The sequence below is a fragment of the Lepidochelys kempii genome, chromosome 4 (assembly GCF_965140265.1).
Source record: "Lepidochelys kempii isolate rLepKem1 chromosome 4, rLepKem1.hap2, whole genome shotgun sequence".
In the NCBI taxonomy this organism is placed as follows: domain Eukaryota; kingdom Metazoa; phylum Chordata; order Testudines; family Cheloniidae; genus Lepidochelys; species Lepidochelys kempii.
The window spans coordinates 127,344,719-127,362,153 of record NC_133259.1 but is presented as its reverse complement, the minus strand read 5'-3'; the positions used below and the strand labels follow the sequence as shown (position 1 = coordinate 127,362,153).

General features: G+C 47.0%; 1 protein-coding gene across 3 annotated transcripts in view; it reads left to right on the top strand.

Moving 5' to 3' along the window:
• REEP1 (receptor accessory protein 1) overlaps positions 1 to 17,435 on the top strand; it is a 106,500-nt gene that overhangs the window by 52,920 nt on the left and 36,145 nt on the right. For 2 of the 3 annotated variants that reach the window (XM_073342861.1, XM_073342863.1), the window contains 2 exons: positions 4,978 to 5,098; positions 7,280 to 7,393. In XM_073342861.1, the coding sequence (XP_073198962.1) occupies positions 4,978 to 5,098; positions 7,280 to 7,393 (235 nt within the window). Of the gene's footprint in view, positions 1 to 4,977; positions 5,099 to 7,279; positions 7,394 to 12,270; positions 12,422 to 17,435 lie in introns of those variants that run through there. The other variant, XM_073342862.1, reaches the window with a different exon arrangement.

The window sequence follows — 17,435 nt, the reverse complement described above, 5'->3', positions numbered from 1 at the left end:
GAAGGAAGATACAAACAGGAATAAGACAAACCACTTTAACTTTTTCCCTTCTAAAACTTTCTAATCCCTAGAGTAAGCAAGTTTCAGAGTAACAGCCGTGTTAGTCTGTCTTTGCAAAAAGAAAAGGAGTACTTGTGGCACCTTAGAGACTAACCAATTTATTTGAGCATGAGCTTTCGTGAGCTACAGCTCACTTCATCGGATGCATACCGTGGAAACTGCAGTAGACATTATATACACACAGAGACCATGAAACAATACCCCCTCCCACCCCACTGTCCTGCTGGTAATAGCTTATCTAAAGTGATCATCAAGTTGGGCCATTTCCAGCACAAATCCAGGTTTTCTCACCCTCCGCCCCCCCCCACACACACAAACTCACTCTCCTGCTGGTAATAGCCCATCCAAAGTGACCACTCTCTTCACAATGTGTATGATAATCAAGGTGGGTCATTTCCAGCACAAATCCAGGTTCTCTCACTCCCTCACCCCCCTCCAAAAACCACACACACAAACTCACTCTCCTGCTGGTAATAGCTTATCAAAAGTGACCACTCTCCCTACAATGTGCATGATAATCAAGGTGGGCCAATTCCAGCACAAATCCAGGTTTTCTCACCCCCCCTCACCCCCATACACAAACAAACTCACTCTCCTACTGGTAATAGCTTATCTGAAGTGATCATTTAGTTGGCCATTTCCAGCACAAATCCAGGTTTTCTCACCCCCCCACCCCCATACATACACAAACTCACTCTCCTGCTGGTAATAGCTCATCCAAAGGGACCACTCTCCCTACAATGTGCATGGTAATCAAGGTGGGTCATTTCCAGCACAGATCCAGGCTTTCTCACCCCCTCCCCCCCCGGGGGAACACACACACACATAAACTCACTCTCCTGCTGGCAATAGCTCATCCAAACTGACCACTCTCCAAGTTTAAATCCAAGTTTAACCAGAACGTCTGGGGAAGGGGGTAGGAAAAAGCAAGGGGAAATAGGCTACCTTGCATAATGACTTAGCCACTCCCAGTCTCTATTTAAGCCTAAATTAATAGTATCCAATTTGCAAATGAATTCCAATTCAGCAGTTTCTCACTGGAGTCTGGATTTGAAGTTTTTTTTGTTGTAAGATAGTGACCTTCATGTCGGTGATTGCGTGACCAGAGAGATTGAAGTGTTCTCCGACTGGTTTATGAATGTTATAATTCTTGACATCTGATTTGTGTCCACTTATTCTTTTACGTAGAGACTGTCCAGTTTGACCAATGTACATGGCAGAGGGGCATTGCTGGCACATGATGGCATATATCACATTGGTGGATGTGCAGGTGAACGAGCCTCTGATAGTGTGGCTGATGTTATTAGGCCCTGTGATGGTGTTCCCTGAATAGATATGTGGGCACAGTTGGCAACGGGCTTTGTTGCAAGGATAGGTTCCTGGGCTAATGGTTCTGTTGTGTGGTATGTGGTTGTTGGTGAGTATTTGCTTCAGGTTGCGGGGCTGTCTGTAGGCAAGGACTGGCCTGTCTCCCAAGATTTGTGAGAGTGTTGGGTCATCCTTCAGGATAGGTTGTAGATCCTTAATAATGCGTTGGAGGGGTTTTAGTTGGGGGCTGAAGGTGACGGCTAGTGGCGTTCTGTTATTTTCTTTGTTGGCCCTGTCCTGTAGTAGGTGACTTCTGGGAACTCTTCTGGCTCTATCAATCTGTTTCTTCACTTCCGCAGGTGGGTATTGTAGTTGTAAGAAAGCTTGATAGAGATCTTGTAGGTGTTTGTCTCTGTCTGAGGGGTTGGAGCAAATGCGGTTGTATCGCAGAGCTTGGCTGTAGACAATGGATTGTGTGGTGTGGTCAGGGTGAAAGCTGGAGGCATGTAGGTAGGAATAGCGGTCAGTAGGTTTCCGGTATAGGGTGGTGTTTAGGTGACCATCGTTTATTAGCACTGTAGTGTCCAGGAAGTGGATCTCTTGTGTGGACTGGACCAGGCTGAGGTTAATGGTGGGATGGAAATTGTTGAAATCATGGTGGAATTCCTCAAGGACTTCTTTTCCATGGGTCCAGATGATGAAGATGTCATCAATATAGCGCAAGTAGAGTAGGGGCATTAGGGGACGAGAGCTGAGGAAGCGTTGTTCTAAATCAGCCATAAAAATGTTTGCATACTGTGGGGCCATGCGGGTACCCATAGCAGTCCCGCTGATCTGAAGGTATACATTGTCCCCAAATGTAAAATAGTTATGGGTAAGGACAAAGTCACAAAGTTCAGCCACCAGGTTAGCCGTGACATTATCGGGGGTGGGGGGGGGGGGTGAGAAAGCCTGGATCTGTGCTGGAAATGACCCACCTTGATTATCATGCACATTGTAGGGAGAGTGGTCACTTTTGATAAGCTATTACCAGCAGGAGAGTGAGTTTGTGTGTGTGGTTTTTGGAGGGGGGTGAGGGAGTGAGAGAACCTGGATTTGTGCTGGAAATGACCCACCTTGATTATCATACACATTGTGAAGAGAGTGGTCACTTTGGATGGGCTACTACCAGCAGGAGAGTGAGTTTGTGGGGGGGGGCGGAGGGTGAGAAAACCTGGATTTGTGCTGGAAGTGGCCCAACTTGATGATCACTTTAGATAAGCTATTACCAGCAGGACAGTGGGGTGGGAGGGGGTATTGTTTCATGGTCTCTGTGTGTATATAATGTCTACTGCAGTTTCCACGGTATGCATCCGATGAAGTGAGCTGTAGCTCACGAAAGCTCATGCTCAAATAAATTGGTTAGTCTCTAAGGTGCCACAAGTCCTCCTTTTCTTTTTAGGGTAAGCAAGTGTGTTACGTGTTCCTCTCTGTGCCTGCTCCACAGTGGTTAGGAGTCTATTAGCCTGTGATGGGATGTTAGATGGGGTAGGATCTGAGTTACCCAGGAAAGAATTTTCTGTAGTATCTGGCTGGTGAATCTTGCCCATATGCTCAGGGTTTAGCTGATCGCCATATTTGGGGTCGGGAAGGAATTTTCCTCCAAGGCAGATTGGAAGAAGCCCTGGAGGTTTCTCGCCTTCCTCTGTAGCATGGGGCACAGGTCACTTGCTGGAGGATTCTCTGCTCCTTGAAGTCTTTAAACCACGATTTGAGGACTTCAATAGCTCAGACATAGGTGAGAGGTTTTTCGCAGGAGTGGGTGGGTGAAATTCTGTGGCCTGCGTTGTGCAGGAGGTCAGACTAGATGATCATAATGGTCCCTTCTGACCTTAGTATCTATGAATCTATTGCAGTCCCAGTTGAGAGAGCTGCCATCTTGGCCGATACACTGGGAATTGAACCGGGAGCCTCCAGAGCTAAAAGCATGAGCTACTAAAGCTTGAGCTAGAGATCCAGGAGAAAGCCCTGTAGGGGCTGTAGCAGACTGATATTCAGGTTGGGTACAGAAGGGCCTGCAACACACACTCCGCAGTGGGTTTCAATAGCAGGAGGTATTACTTGTTCCTGCTCTGTCCTTTTCCTTTGGGATAGATACTTGGGTGTATAGGAGCACAAAGGAAAATGACATTCTTTGTTTGCCAAAGGGCCGAGCCTGTGCACCCTGCAGCTTCCTCCCAGTCTGTTCTCATGTGGGGGGTTCGGAGGGGAGGAACACAGGTCATTGTTAAAGTGGAGTGTTAAGGTCAATAGAGGCTTTGGGTGCTCAGCACTTCTGCAAATCGGACCACTGGCACTGAAGTGAGGGGGAAAACTCCTGTGGGCTTTGGACTAGGCCTCTTAGGTAGGTACCTAACATCAGGCACATTTTGACCACTCTTATACGGCCTGATCCAATGCCCATTGAAGCCAATGGAAACCGGAGAAGTGAATGGGCTTTGTGTCAAGTTCTTAATCCTTACCCATGTACCTTACCAAGGGCCCAGACCTACAAGGTGCTGATCACCTGCAGGGAGCACTCTTTTCAATGGGAGTTTCAGGGAGCTCACCACCACACAGAATCCGGCCCAAAAGGAGGCATTATGTTGGTACTTCAGTGTGTCCTTAACTCATTGGGTCCTGATCCAGGGGGTATGACTGCAGCTCATATATGGGCCTGAGTTAGCTGTCGTCGAGCTCACTTGGGTTCCAGAGATGACGATGCAGCAGCGCACGCTACAGTGCAGGTTAGCCACACAAGTCACTGTGTGCGGTTCTGAGCGGGCTTGTACAGACTGTGCTGCTGTGACTTCACGCTGAGAAGATTAAAGCTAGCTTGGGTCTCCCATGACTGCAGTGTAGACATTCTCTTAACTGAGGGAAATGAGACACGTAAACCATCTGCAGAAAACGCAGAGGACAGGTTAGATTTTTAAAATTCTCTGTGTTAAGTCACGGTGCTGCTAGCAAAACAAAATGGAAGGACATGTGGTTATAACAGGAATGTCTCTGATTATTAGTAATTGTTATTGTGTGTATATTACAGTAGTGCCAGAAATCCCCAGGGAGGATTGGGCTCCATTACGCTGCACACTATACAAGCACAGATAATGGGACAGCGCCTGCATAATGTGAAAGGAATGGTGGTTCGAGTCCATGATAAGTGCCATCTAACTGCAGAAAGGCAGAGAGACGAAAGGTGTATAAATAAATCCAGAGGCTGGTTTGCTGGCTGCTGGTGGGTGTGATAGGTAGTGTTCTCTCTGCACCCCAGGCCTGTAAGGGCTGGGAACAGTGCAAAGAAAGCCTCTATGGCCCCTTTGTGCATACCGCACCCCTTGTCACTTAATTGGCTCTTGGGGTTCCTGTTAAATAACGTTGCTGACACCTGGCTGCCAGAAAACTTTGCATAGCGCTCAGCCAGAGTTTGGGTGTGAGTGAATGTGGAAAGAGGGTGGTAGATCCTTAGGACACTCAGGTAGACAGAAACCAGCCTAGGCTCTGAATCTGCCAATTGCTAACTGCCTTGGGCTTCTATTATCATCAGAGAAGCAGTTACCATGAATTTATGTCATCTTTGTTTTCCCATAGGTTTCCATTCTATTATGAACTGAAAATAGCTTTTGTAGCTTGGTTGCTGTCTCCATACACAAAAGGCTCCAGCCTCCTGTATAGAAAATTTGTACACCCAACACTGTCTTCAAAAGAAAAGGTAATTACAGGTGTTCATGCCCTAACTGAGTGGATGGCTCACAGCGGTGGAATTAGTGTGTTTACCGTATGTCAGCTGTATCAACGGCTTTCATCTCAAGAAGATGAGTCACTGCTTTTTCTTTTATTTATTTTTGTTCTTTGATCTTCTCTTTGGTTTTTTTTTTTGTATCAGCAGCTGCTGAGCTCATTCAGAATAACTTAACTACGTCTGGGCATCAGAGAACCTAAGAGGGTGGGATACATGTATTTTGTTTTCCCTGAAAATACCACCCTGAAAATAGTCCTTCCTTGCATGACAAACTTCACAGTGTTGGAAATGCTGACTGAATGTAGCTGGGGTGACAAGGTGGGTGAGGTAATATCGTTTATTGGACCAACTTCTGTTGATGAGAGAGACAAGCTTTTGAGCCACACAGCACTCTTCTTCAGGTCTAGGAAAGGCACTCTGAGCATCACAGCTAAATGGAAGGTGGAACAGATTGGTTAGCATAAGTATGTAGCACATATTCTAAGGGACTTCTCAAGGTAGAGTGGTCTATTAACACCTCTGCAGTCATAGGACAAAAAGAGGGGATTAGTGGGTTACAGATAGTTGTAATAAACCATAAATTCAGTCTCTAACTCAGGCCTGATCTACACTGCAGAGATAGGTCGACATAAACTAACTCTACACTACACATCTACACTAAAGTAGATGCACAGGGAGAACTGTGGAAAAGGATCTGGACCACAAGTGGACCACAAGCTAAATATGAATCAACAGTGTAACACTTTTGCAAAAAAAAAAAAAAAAAAAGCGAACATCATTCTGGGATGTATTAGCAGGAGTGTGGTAAGCAAGACACATGAAGTAATTCTTCCGCTCTGCTCCACGCTGATCAGGCCTCAACTGGAGTATTGTGTCCAGTTCTGGGCCCCACATTTCAGGAAAGATGTGGACAAATTGGAGAAAGTCCAGAGAAGAGCAACAAAAATGATTAAAGGTCTAGAAAACATGACTTATGAGGGAAGATTGAAAAAATTGGGTTTGTTTAGTCTGGAAGCGATAAGACTGAGAGGGGACATAACAGTTTTCAAGTACTGTGACAAAGTTCCTCCTCTGCTTTGGTGGGTCCCGCACTTATTGGCAGATTTGCTTGCCTCAGGGATTCATGGCTGCCCTCAGTTTGGCCACTTTTGCTAGTGACTCAAACCTGCTGTTCACTCAGCTAACCTCATCACTGGCCAGCGTGGGGAAAAGGAAGGAGAACAATTCCCTCAGTCTCTGCTGGTCCGCCTAGTGGGTCGGGGGACAGGCCAGGACCTTCCCCTCTGGTGGGACCCAGAGTGCAGGTCAACTCCTCCTGTATCCAATAGGGAGTTGGGGGGATGGGGAGAACCCTAGCCCGCCCTCTACTCCAGGTTCCAGCCCAGGGCCCTGTGGATCACAGCTGTCCATAGTGTTTCATGTAACACCTGTGTGACATCTACAACTCCCTGGGTTACTTCCCCATGGCCTCCTCCCAATACCTTCTGTATCCTTACCACAGAACCTTCCTCCTGATGCCAGATAGCATTTGTACTCCTCAGTCCTCCAGCAGCACACCCTCTCCCTCTCAGCTCCTTGTGTGCCCCTCACTGACTGAAGTGAGGTCCTTTTTAAACCAGGTGCCCTGATTAGCCTGCCTTAATTGATTCTAGCAGCTTCTTAATTGGCTCCAGGTATCCTAATTAGCCTATCTGCCTTAATTGGTTCCAACAAGTTCCTGATTGTTCTGGAACTGCCCCCGTTACCTGACCCAGGGGAAAGGGACCTGCTTAACCTGGGGCTAATATATCTGCCTTCTATCACTCTCCTTTAGTAGTGGGTGGGCAGAAGCCCGGTCACCTCCTGGATTTTTTATTTTAAGAAAAAAAAAATCACTCTCCTGTAGCCATCTGGCCCGACCCTGTCACACCACTCAGACTTGTAGGCCCAATTCTCCACTCACAGAATAAAAGCAACTCCCAGAGGTTTCAGTGGAAGCTACTGCTCTCCTGCCGTCCTCTTTTCCTTTTCAAGTACTGGCTGTACTCCAGTTGCTGGGAAGGAGGGAGGGAGATGGCCGCGTCTATGAATGATGGCCTGACCCTTGAGAGAGATGGCAGGAGGTCTGAACTCTTCCCTCTTGTGCTTTTTTTTTTTGGTCTTGCATGACAGGAAATTGATGACTGCCTCGTCCAAGCGAAGGATCGGAGCTACGATGCCCTGGTGCACTTTGGGAAGCGGGGACTGAATGTCGCAGCAACAGCAGCCGTGATGGCAGCTTCCAAGGTAACAGCCAGGAGAGCGCAGGTCATGGCGGTGCCGTTAGCCTCTCAATTGGGTCTGGGTCCATCATCTATGGTAACAACACAGCAGGGCGGAGAGGAGGAAGGCGTGGGGGGGAGTCCAGAATTCTTCCAGTAGTTACGATCCTGCCTCCCAGCGTCCTGTTCACCAGCCTCATGGGTGCGTCTTGGGATGAACACATTATGCAAGACCATGATGCTGTGGGAGTGAATGAAGGGGGTAAACGCAAGGGGCCAAGCTTTGCCTTCAGGTCTGCGTGAGGGCTTCTGCTGAGCAGGATGCGGAGCAGCACACTCTAGCCTTATGATGATGTACAATTAGATTTCCATGAGCGATACTGATTAATGATACCCAGGAACAGTTACTACTCCAGGCTGGGAAATTGCTTAATGGCTCCTTTGAGGAAAAATTAAGCTCAGCTGTCCAGTTATTCCCTGCCCCCTTTCACAGGAGAAAGCACAGAGTAGGACTGAGGAGGGAGCCCCCACACCAGGCCTGTTGTTTCATTGGATTGTTAAAAAGGCTGGTTAACATTCTCACCTCTAATTTGGATGCTAATATCAGACCAATGAAATCTGAGGCTTCTGAACATTAAATGACCAGCTGCTGAGGTCAGGAAGGATCTCTTCTTTCATACCTTGTACAGCATCATATGATTGACTACGTTCATTATTATGTTGCGTGAAGGAAAGATCACTTTCCTTTGAAGCAGCAGATATTGGTCACTTTTGGAGACAGGATGCTGGATGTGATGGAGAAATGGTCTCATCTGATCCTTAGATGGAAAGTGCTCTAGATATGCAAAGCAGACACCCACATTGTTCTGTATTGCATCTGTACTGTTACACCCATGCCTAGTGCTACAGCAATATTGAGATCTGTTTTAAATGTGCAAAAGCCAAGAATGCTTATTTTGTTCCCTGCTCACAGTCGTCTGTTTCTAGATGTTGAGCTGACGTGATGCTGTATGTGTGAAGGTCCCTACAACACCTCCTCACAACAGTGAGACATTTGGCTGACACCTTGGCTGCGCCAAGGCCTTTTATGCCACTCTAGCAGCATAAAAGGGCCTTAAAATGGGCAGCAGCAGTCTACTGAGAGTATCACTGTCTCTGTACTGCCTTTGCTCCCAGCATGTGGTGTAGATGCACTGATGTCCCTGATGCATTGCACTACGTCTGTCTCTGCTTTCCAGGGCCTGCAGGAGCACGTTGGAAGCAGAGTACAAGTTAGAGCAGCCATGAGGCTGCGCTGATTTACACTTGAGGCTTGGCAGGGCCCTGTCCAACCCCAGAATATGGCCTAAAACCTTTGTGCCCCACCTCTCCCTCCTTGCCCTGAGCACAGGAACAGAATAATTGAGCCTTGGGCCCTTTCTCTTGAGGATCAATGAGTGTCACTGTCCTACTTGCCTCCTTTCTGCTCCTCAGGGATTTCTCTTGAAAAAGAATCTGTCTCTCTAAATGCTTGTTCTCTACCTTGAGAGGATATGTACACAGCTCCAGAGGTAGCAGGAGGCTGGGTGGAAGGGAGGCTGGAGACGGCCATAGAGAAGAAGGTCTGCAGTGAAAGAGGGGGACAGAGTAGTTCTAGGGATGATAGTTTTCCTTGATCTAATGGAGATCCTTGTTCAGTGTTAGAAGAAAGTATCTCCTTCTGTGATTCTTTACCATTGTCACACCTTACCTTTGGTTCTTATCATGCCCCTGTCCCTGCAGTATCTGAGCACCTCACAATCTTCAATCCTCACAACACATCTGTGAGGTAGAGAAGTGCTATTGACTCAATTTCAGATGGGGAAATGGAGGCACAGAGAGGCTAAATGAGTTGCCCAGGGTCACAGAAGAAGTCGATGGTAGAGCATGGACTTGAACCCAAGTTTCAGGCTTGGGCCCTAACCACTGAACCATCCTCCCTGTCTGCGACATCTTGGAAGGCCTACTCCTAGGAACAACACTTTAAATTAGGCTAGTACCCATAACAGGTAAGAAGTTTTACCTCGCTGCTTGTTTTCAGAAGTGGGAGAGTGGTTTAATGGCTAGCTCAGGGGATTAGTTTTGGATCGATTTGAGGCATTTGTAACAAAACAGTCACTCTGTTCTATTCCTGACTCTGGAAGGGAGTTTAATCTAATGGTTAGAGTAGGGGATGGAGTTGGGATTCCTGGGTTCTGCCGTCAGTTCAGTGTTTGGCCTTTGACAAGCCACTCACCTCTCTGTGCCTCAATTTATTCACCTGAAAAGTAGGTATAATACTTCTCTGCATTCCTAGGTGCTGAATTTTAATGACTTAATTATGATCTGGAGAGCATGTCAGGATGACAGACAGTGAATAAAACCAAAATACAGCTGTCATTAAGGGGAAATGTTTCTCCGCACCCTCACACCCAAGTTTAGAAAGTGCCCTATCCCCTATTTCAGTCGTCGGCTCCAGGACTCACACTGGCTTGTCTCCCCTAGCCTTTGGAAGGTGATAGCTAATATGTATATGGAGACAAGGCAGTTTGCCTTTAACACATGTTAAACTGCTCCAGTTGAAGCCCAAAGCCGAAGTTAGGCCCCCAAATCCATATTTCAGCACCAACATAAGTGGCCTAGCTTTCAGAAAGGCTTAGCCCCTGTGGAAAATGAAAAGGAGTACTTGTGGCACCTTAGAGCCTAACCAATTTATTTGAGCATAAGCTTTCGTGAGCTACAGCTCACTTCATCGGATGCATACTGTGGAAAGTTTAGAAGATCTTATTATATACACACAAAGCATGAAAAAATACCTCCTCCCACCCCACTCTCCTGCTGGTAATAGCTTATCTAAAGTGATCACTCTCCTTACAATGTGTATGATAATCAAGGTGGGCCATTTCCAACACAACTGCTATGGGTACCCGCATGGCACCACAGTATGCCAACATTTTTATGGCTGATTTAGAACAACGCTTCCTCAGCTCTCGTCCCCTAATGCCCCTACTCTACTTGCGCTACACTGATGACATCTTCATCATCTGGACCCATGGAAAAGAAGCCCTTGAGGAATTCCACCATGATTTCAACAATTTCCATCCCACCATCAACCACAGCCTGGTCCAGTCCACACAAGAGATCCACTTCCTGGACACTACAGTGCTAATAAACGATGGTCACATAAACACCACCCTATACCGGAAACCTACTGACCGCTATTCCTACCTACATGCCTCCAGCTTTCACCCTGACCACACCACACGATCCATCGTCTACAGCCAAGCTCTGCGATACAACCGCATTTGCTCCAACCCCTCAGACAGAGACAGACACCTACAAGATCTCTATCAAGCATTCTTACAACTACAATACCCACCTGTGGAAGTGAAGAAACAGATTAATAGAGCCAGAAGAGTTCCCAGAAGTCACCTACTACAGGACAGGACAGGCCTAACAAAGAAAATAACAGAACGCCACTAGCCGTCACCTTCAGCCCCCAACTAAAACCCCTCCAATGCATTATTAAGGACCTATCCTGAAGGATGACCCAACACTCTCACAAATCTTGGGAGACAGGCCAGTCCTTGCCTACAGACAGCCCCTCAACCTGAAGCAAATACTCACCAGCAACCACATACCACACAACAGAACCACTAACCCAGAAACCTATCCTTGCAACAAAGCCCGTTGCCAACTGTGCCCACATATCTATTCAGGGGACACCATGGATTTGTGTTGGAAATGGCCCACCTTGATTATCATACACATTGTAAAGAGAGTGATCACTTTAGATAAGCTATTACCAGCAGGAGAGTGGGGTGGGAGGAGGTATTTTTTCATGCTTTGTGTGTATATAATAAGATCTTCTAAACTTTCCACAGTATGCATCCGATGAAGTGAGCTGTAGCTCACGAAAGCTTATGCTCAAATAAATTAGTTAGTCTCTAAGGTGCCACAAATACTCCTTTTCTTTTTGCGAATGCAGACTAACACGGCTGTTACTCTGAAACCTGTGGAAAATGTGGCCTTACAAAGTAGAGAAAGGAAAGGTCCATCCCGTGTCCTACTTCAGCTGGAATTACAGGACAGAAATAGATGCTAAGGTATCTGGGGCCCCTCCTCAGCTGGTATAAATCAGTGTAGCATCTGTTGACCTAGGTACGAGGCTCTAGCCCTAAGCTTATCGGGTGCAGGCCCAGTTAAAGTGAGAAATGGACCCAGATCTAAGTACTCTTGAACTTTGAGACATGCCCCCTTCTTTTCCTTTTCTCTGGTGGACAAACCGTGTCCCTCACAGACCAAGATGCTACAAGCACAGGCTAGAATATACGTACCTCCTCCTTAGCTCAGTCAGATTCTCCACTGGCCTGACTGATAAATGGCCTAGATGTTTGATTAGCTGGACACAATTTAAAAAAAAAAAACAATAATTGTGCTGCCAGGCAAAAATATAGGTCATTATTAGACAGGTGAGGGGTTCTCAGAACCCCAAACCCCTTGTACCAATCTCCCCCGCTTGCATGTGCTCTCTCTCTCTCTCGTTCTCTCTCTCAAGACGAGTGGTACATTTCTGAGGCTCTCTGAGTGGAGACAAAGTCAGACATCTGGTGCTGGGTACTCAGCACAAAGTCCCTGTCCCACCACTTTGCATCCCCCTCGTGTTGCACCACAGTTCTTCCCTCAGCACACGGTGACTTCACGAGGGTAAGAACTAAGTGGTAGGATCCGGTAACGAGGTAAATCCTGATGTGCAGCCCCCTTAACTTCCATTAGTTCATCCCTTTGCCCTCTGAGGGGCACGGGGCTCCAGTCTGCTAACAAGACGTATACCAATCACCAACTCAGACACTTGCTCATATGTTGTCTCTCTTTCCTGGCCCTTCTTCTGGTTTTGCCTTTTAGATTGTGAGCTCTTCCTGGCTGGGACTACCTTCCAAATGTTTGCATGGCACCTGGCACGACAGGCTCTTTAGGCCTACTGCAAAATTGACGATGATGATGATAGCAAATGGGGAATGAAAAGCTGAAACCTCCTTGCAACAGCCACAGTGTTTTGGATGGGAAAAAAATGAGATGGAGAGAGAAGGCATGCATGACTGGCAGTGATGAAAAGCCTGTTTGTGCCTAATAGGTCTGAGAGATTGTCCGAGAGTCTGTCATGCATGTGAAAATATGACCTGAAACACTGCCAGAGTTGGTGGTAATTCTGGCTGTCTGCTAGAAGTGCCAGTCACACAAATTAAGGAGTTAGAATTGCAGCACACACACATCACCCTGGATCTCAAAAGCCTTTAGGGCCTGATCCAAAGCCCACTGGTTTCAGTGGAATGACTCCTAGCGACTCCACTGGGCTTTGGATCAGGCCCTCAGAAAATATCCTTGCTCTAGCATGTCTGTTTGGGCCAGTTCTTCCTCTCTGGGCAAACTCCGTCCCACTCTCTCAGGTTACCAGCAGGTTTCTAGATCCCACATAGGAGAATGCTGCCTTGGCACAATTTGCCAGTGGAGAGCTGCAGAGCGCTCCCCTTCAAATTGCATGTGTAGCTGAGTGATGTGGGGAGGGAGAACACTGCATCGGGCAGGGTGGATTTCCTTCCTTTGATCACATGCATAGAGCCCTCTTTGATAATTAAAGCCCTCTGTTTGTGGTAGATTCACCCCTTTGTATGCCTATCTAAGGTATCTGATGAAAACTCTATTCACAGCACTTAGCACATCCATCAAGATGAGGGCCCTATCCTGTCCCTAGTCTTTGTGGTCAGGATTTGCAAAAGTGGTAAGTGATTTTGGATGCCCAGCATGAGGGACCTTAAAGGGGCCTGGTTTCCAGGAGGGGCTGAGCACCTGTCCTCTGAAATCAGGCCTCCTTTAAGTGTCTCAAGTTGGGCACTCAAAATCAATGGTCTCTTGAAAAGCCTTGGCCTGGTTGTATTGGGCTAGTCAAGAGAAGGACACACAGCTTTCTTGAAGCATATAGTCATGGGCTGGCTATTACAGCGTTTCTCAAATTACCTCAGCGGCATGCCATGGCAGCAGAGCCCACCACTGCTTTGGGTTTCCAGAGGCCTTTTTCACTAACTACACTACAAACCAAACACATACTCAAACTCTTCGCTGCACACAGCCAGGGCAGGGCGGCTGCTTAATTCCCCCCGCCCCCAACTTCTGTTGGGTGTTTCTTTGATGTAAATCCAGCCCCAGTCAAAGGTAAAGATGACCTATAGCCAAAGCACAGGAGGGCAGAGCCGTGCTGCAAACGTGGAGAGAGTAGATTAGGAGGAACTGTCTGCAGGCATTGATGTAAAGTCCCCAGGAGAGGAAATGAACTGCACAAACAAACCAGCTGGATGTAACGAACAGTCACACCATCACAGTACAGTAAGCAAATTTCCCATTGTTTCTTTATTACTCTTTTAGTATTTTTTTTCACACTCTGTCGTGGTTACAGGAAAGATGTGGAATCAAGATTGAACAGAGCATTGGGGTGTGTGTGTGTGTATGTGTGTTCATATTGCTCTATGATGGCTAATCTATGGAGGCGATAGGTCTTAATATTACCAAAGCCCTTTTTAGCTCATGGGGAAGAGGCCTCTATTTCGGACCATAGGGTCCTGGGTTCTATTCCCAAAGCTTGTGCTTGCATCCGACTATGATAGCTTCTGTGTGCAACCATCACCTCTTTACAGTGTCTTTAGTAGATATAGCCCAATTTCTCACGCTGCCTCCCAATCGCCAGAACTAAGAAAGCTGCCAGCATGCCAGTTAGTGGTACATGAACCTCACCTAGCACTGTTTCTAAACTGGCAGTAAATGCAAGAGCACTTAGCTCCTGTTGACACCAATGGAAATTCCTCATGTGAATTACAAACATGCCAGGAGATTTGATGCTCATAGGGTGAGGAGTGCCGAGGAGTATAAAGAGTGAAGTGGTGATACTTGGTGCTTTTTATGCAAGCACTTTACAAACAGTATGACTGTTCTTATCAGTGGCTATTATCCAGGATGGTCTGGGACATAACACCAGGCACTGGGTGTCTTTCAACTATCAGAAGCTGGGACTGGAGGATGGGATGGATCACTCAAAATTGCCCTGTTCTGTTCATTCCCTCCAAAGCACCTGGCATTGGCCAGTGTCAGAAGACAGAATACTGGGCTAGATGGACCATTGGTTTGACCCAGTGTGGCTGTTCTTATGTTCTTAACACTAACTCATACAACACCTGAGAGTTAGGTGTTATTTTCCCCATCTCTCCGATGGGGAAACTGAGGCAGGAGAAGTTAAATAACTCATCCGAGGTTACAGATGGACTTCCCTGCCCATCCCCTGTCACCATTTTGGGCAACTGCACCTGTATGTCCTCTCTATGGTCCTTCAAGGGCACCCCCTCGAGGCTCCTGGCTCCTCAACCATCACCTTTCTTGGGCAGAGATCCGCATCTCCCTCCTCACCAGGATTTTTTCCAGGCTGCTCAGTTCCCTGCCTACAGTGTGATATCCCCAGTAAGCCAGACTGCCAAAACAGGCCAGCACTTGCCCTTTGCTTTCTCTTCAGAGGTTATGAACAGCATGACTGCTAGCAGTTACAAGTTACCACACAGTTCTTTATAAGCAGCTAGATTTATTCTTAAGATGAAAGAATAAATATAGCTGCTTATAAAGTTCTAGATCAAGGACTTGGTAACAACCATAATGCGAGAACCTATACACATGCTAATAAGGTCCCAGCGTGGTTAAGCACTGGAATAAATTGCCTAGGGAGGTAGTGGAATCTCCATCATTGGAGACTTTTAAGAGCAGGTCAGACAGTCACCTGTCAGGGATGGTCTAGATCAGTGATCCCCAACCTTTCTTGTGGGAATAGCATATTGCTATTCCCAGAAGACTGTGGCGGGCGCCAGGCACCTTGCTGCCGAAACACTGCCACCAAGAAGCGGCAACGGCAAGAAGCGCCGTCGCTGAAATGCTGCCGAGAAATGGCAACGCTTCTCGGCGGCATTTTGGTAGAGGGGTTTCCTGCAGGCACAGAAAAATGCCCCGGCAGGTGCCATGGCGCCTGCGGGCACCACTTTGGGGACCCCTGGTCTAGATAATACTTAGTCCTGCCTTGAGTGTAGGGGACTGGACCAGATGACCTCTCTAGGTTCCTTCCAGTCCTATGATTCTATAATAATAAGCTTACCAGAGATCACTCCCTGACTCCAACAAAAGCTCTGGCAGGAAATTAGTCCTTCAAACCCCACAAAGAGGTTCCCAAGTTCATAACAGCCTGGGCTTAGAACCAGAACAACAATGAATAGTTCAGTCTCTCTTTTATACAGTTCGAGCCTTTGATCTTGGCCTAGTGAACAGGTGATCAGTAGACAATGGTCTCCTCTTCAGGGTGTAGCCTCTGTGCCTCGGTTTCCCAAAGGCTGGGTTTTGCATAACTGGGGTGGATTTCCCAGGAAATCCATGACACATGTACGGTCCCAAAAGACCAAGTATGGTCCAGGCCCACGGTAATATGTAACCTTCGCATTTAATACAACAGGCTCCAAAGACACATAATCTTAATTCAATAAGGTTTTTCAAGGATATTGCCACAGCTTTCACACTAACCTTCTCCCATCGTCAGCCACAGAGATGTGCATGCCTCCCAAGCACATCACAGCCCCCCTCAAAACCTTGGGCTGGCCTGGATTATGTTTGCCCCGAATGCACAGGCTCTGACTATTATTTTTTGCCAGTGGGTCCTCCACCCCTGCCCCACCCTGAGGCCCTGCCCTCGCTCCACCTCTTCCCGCCCCCACTCCGCCCCCTAACTCCCAGGCTAGCAAATGATTCCCAACAAGACTAGTGTGTTGAGGAACGTAATCATCAAAACCAAACCAGTCCATGCCAGGACTAGCAAACATTTCCCACTCAGATGGGATTGTCATGGGGACACCCAATGTCTACTCAGCTTACAGTGTGTGGCTTTTGTGTACTCCGCTCTAAAATCCTCTCCAGTCTCATCAGCAAAATATCTTAAAAGTCCTTTGCTGGTAACTAGATCAAATCCAACAGTTAGTCAGGGGGGTTGATAGTTTGTTTTTCACGTAACTTTTGTTGTTGCCGCTATTTTGGCCGAGTTGCTGTGTTTGCTTTTCATTGCAGAATCCCCCATACAGCTGAGGGGGCAAATTCTGCCCTCACTTACACCAGTTGGTGCAATTCCATTGAAATTTATGAGGTTGCACTGGTGTATATGAGGGCAGAATTTGACTCTAGTGTTTCGATATCAAACCCCCTTCTGCAAATGTTCACTAACTGCCTTATGACTTACTGTACTATACAAGCCCACAAAAAAATTGACAATGGTTAGGATGCTGGTGTGCTGAGACCACAGCCTGTCATGATGACCAATACTGTCTCATTGTTCTCTTGTACTCCCTCAGTCTGTCTCAATCCATCTGCTGTCTCTTGTTTTACACTGAGATTGAGAGCTCTTTGGGGCAGGGTTTGTCTTTTTGTGCAGTGTTTGTACAGCGCCTAGCACAATGGGGTCTTGGTCCATGACTGGGGATCGTAGGTGCTACTGAAATAGAAAGAAGGTTAAATAATAATTTGCTTCAGGGTGTAGTCCTGTCAAAGCCAGTGGGACCACAATTCAGTAGCCAGCACTATTCCCCATAGTAAATGTCTGTAGTACTGAACCCACAGTGTGGGTGCAGATGGGTCTGGTACTAAACATGGGACTACTGAACCAAAGTTATGGAGAAAGGAGTATTAATTTTATTCAGCATAATGCTGCATATGTGGTGGGGGTGGATTGGTGTTCAGTCACCTGTCAAGAAACCACTGATGCTGAGGTACAGTAACTACAGATTGGCCACATGTGATCATCACTGGATGGCTTAAAATTTTTGCTTTCACTAGGTGAACATCTTTGGGGTTTCTGTGTGGAGCCTTGGTGCAAAATCCTGCTCCCACTGAAATCAAAGGCCAAATTTCCACTGACTTCTAGGGATCAAGTCCTGTCTCAGCCGCACCCTTGCTGTATGATCTTTATCCTCATCTGAAGCAAAGGTCATTTTGGGAATCTCTAA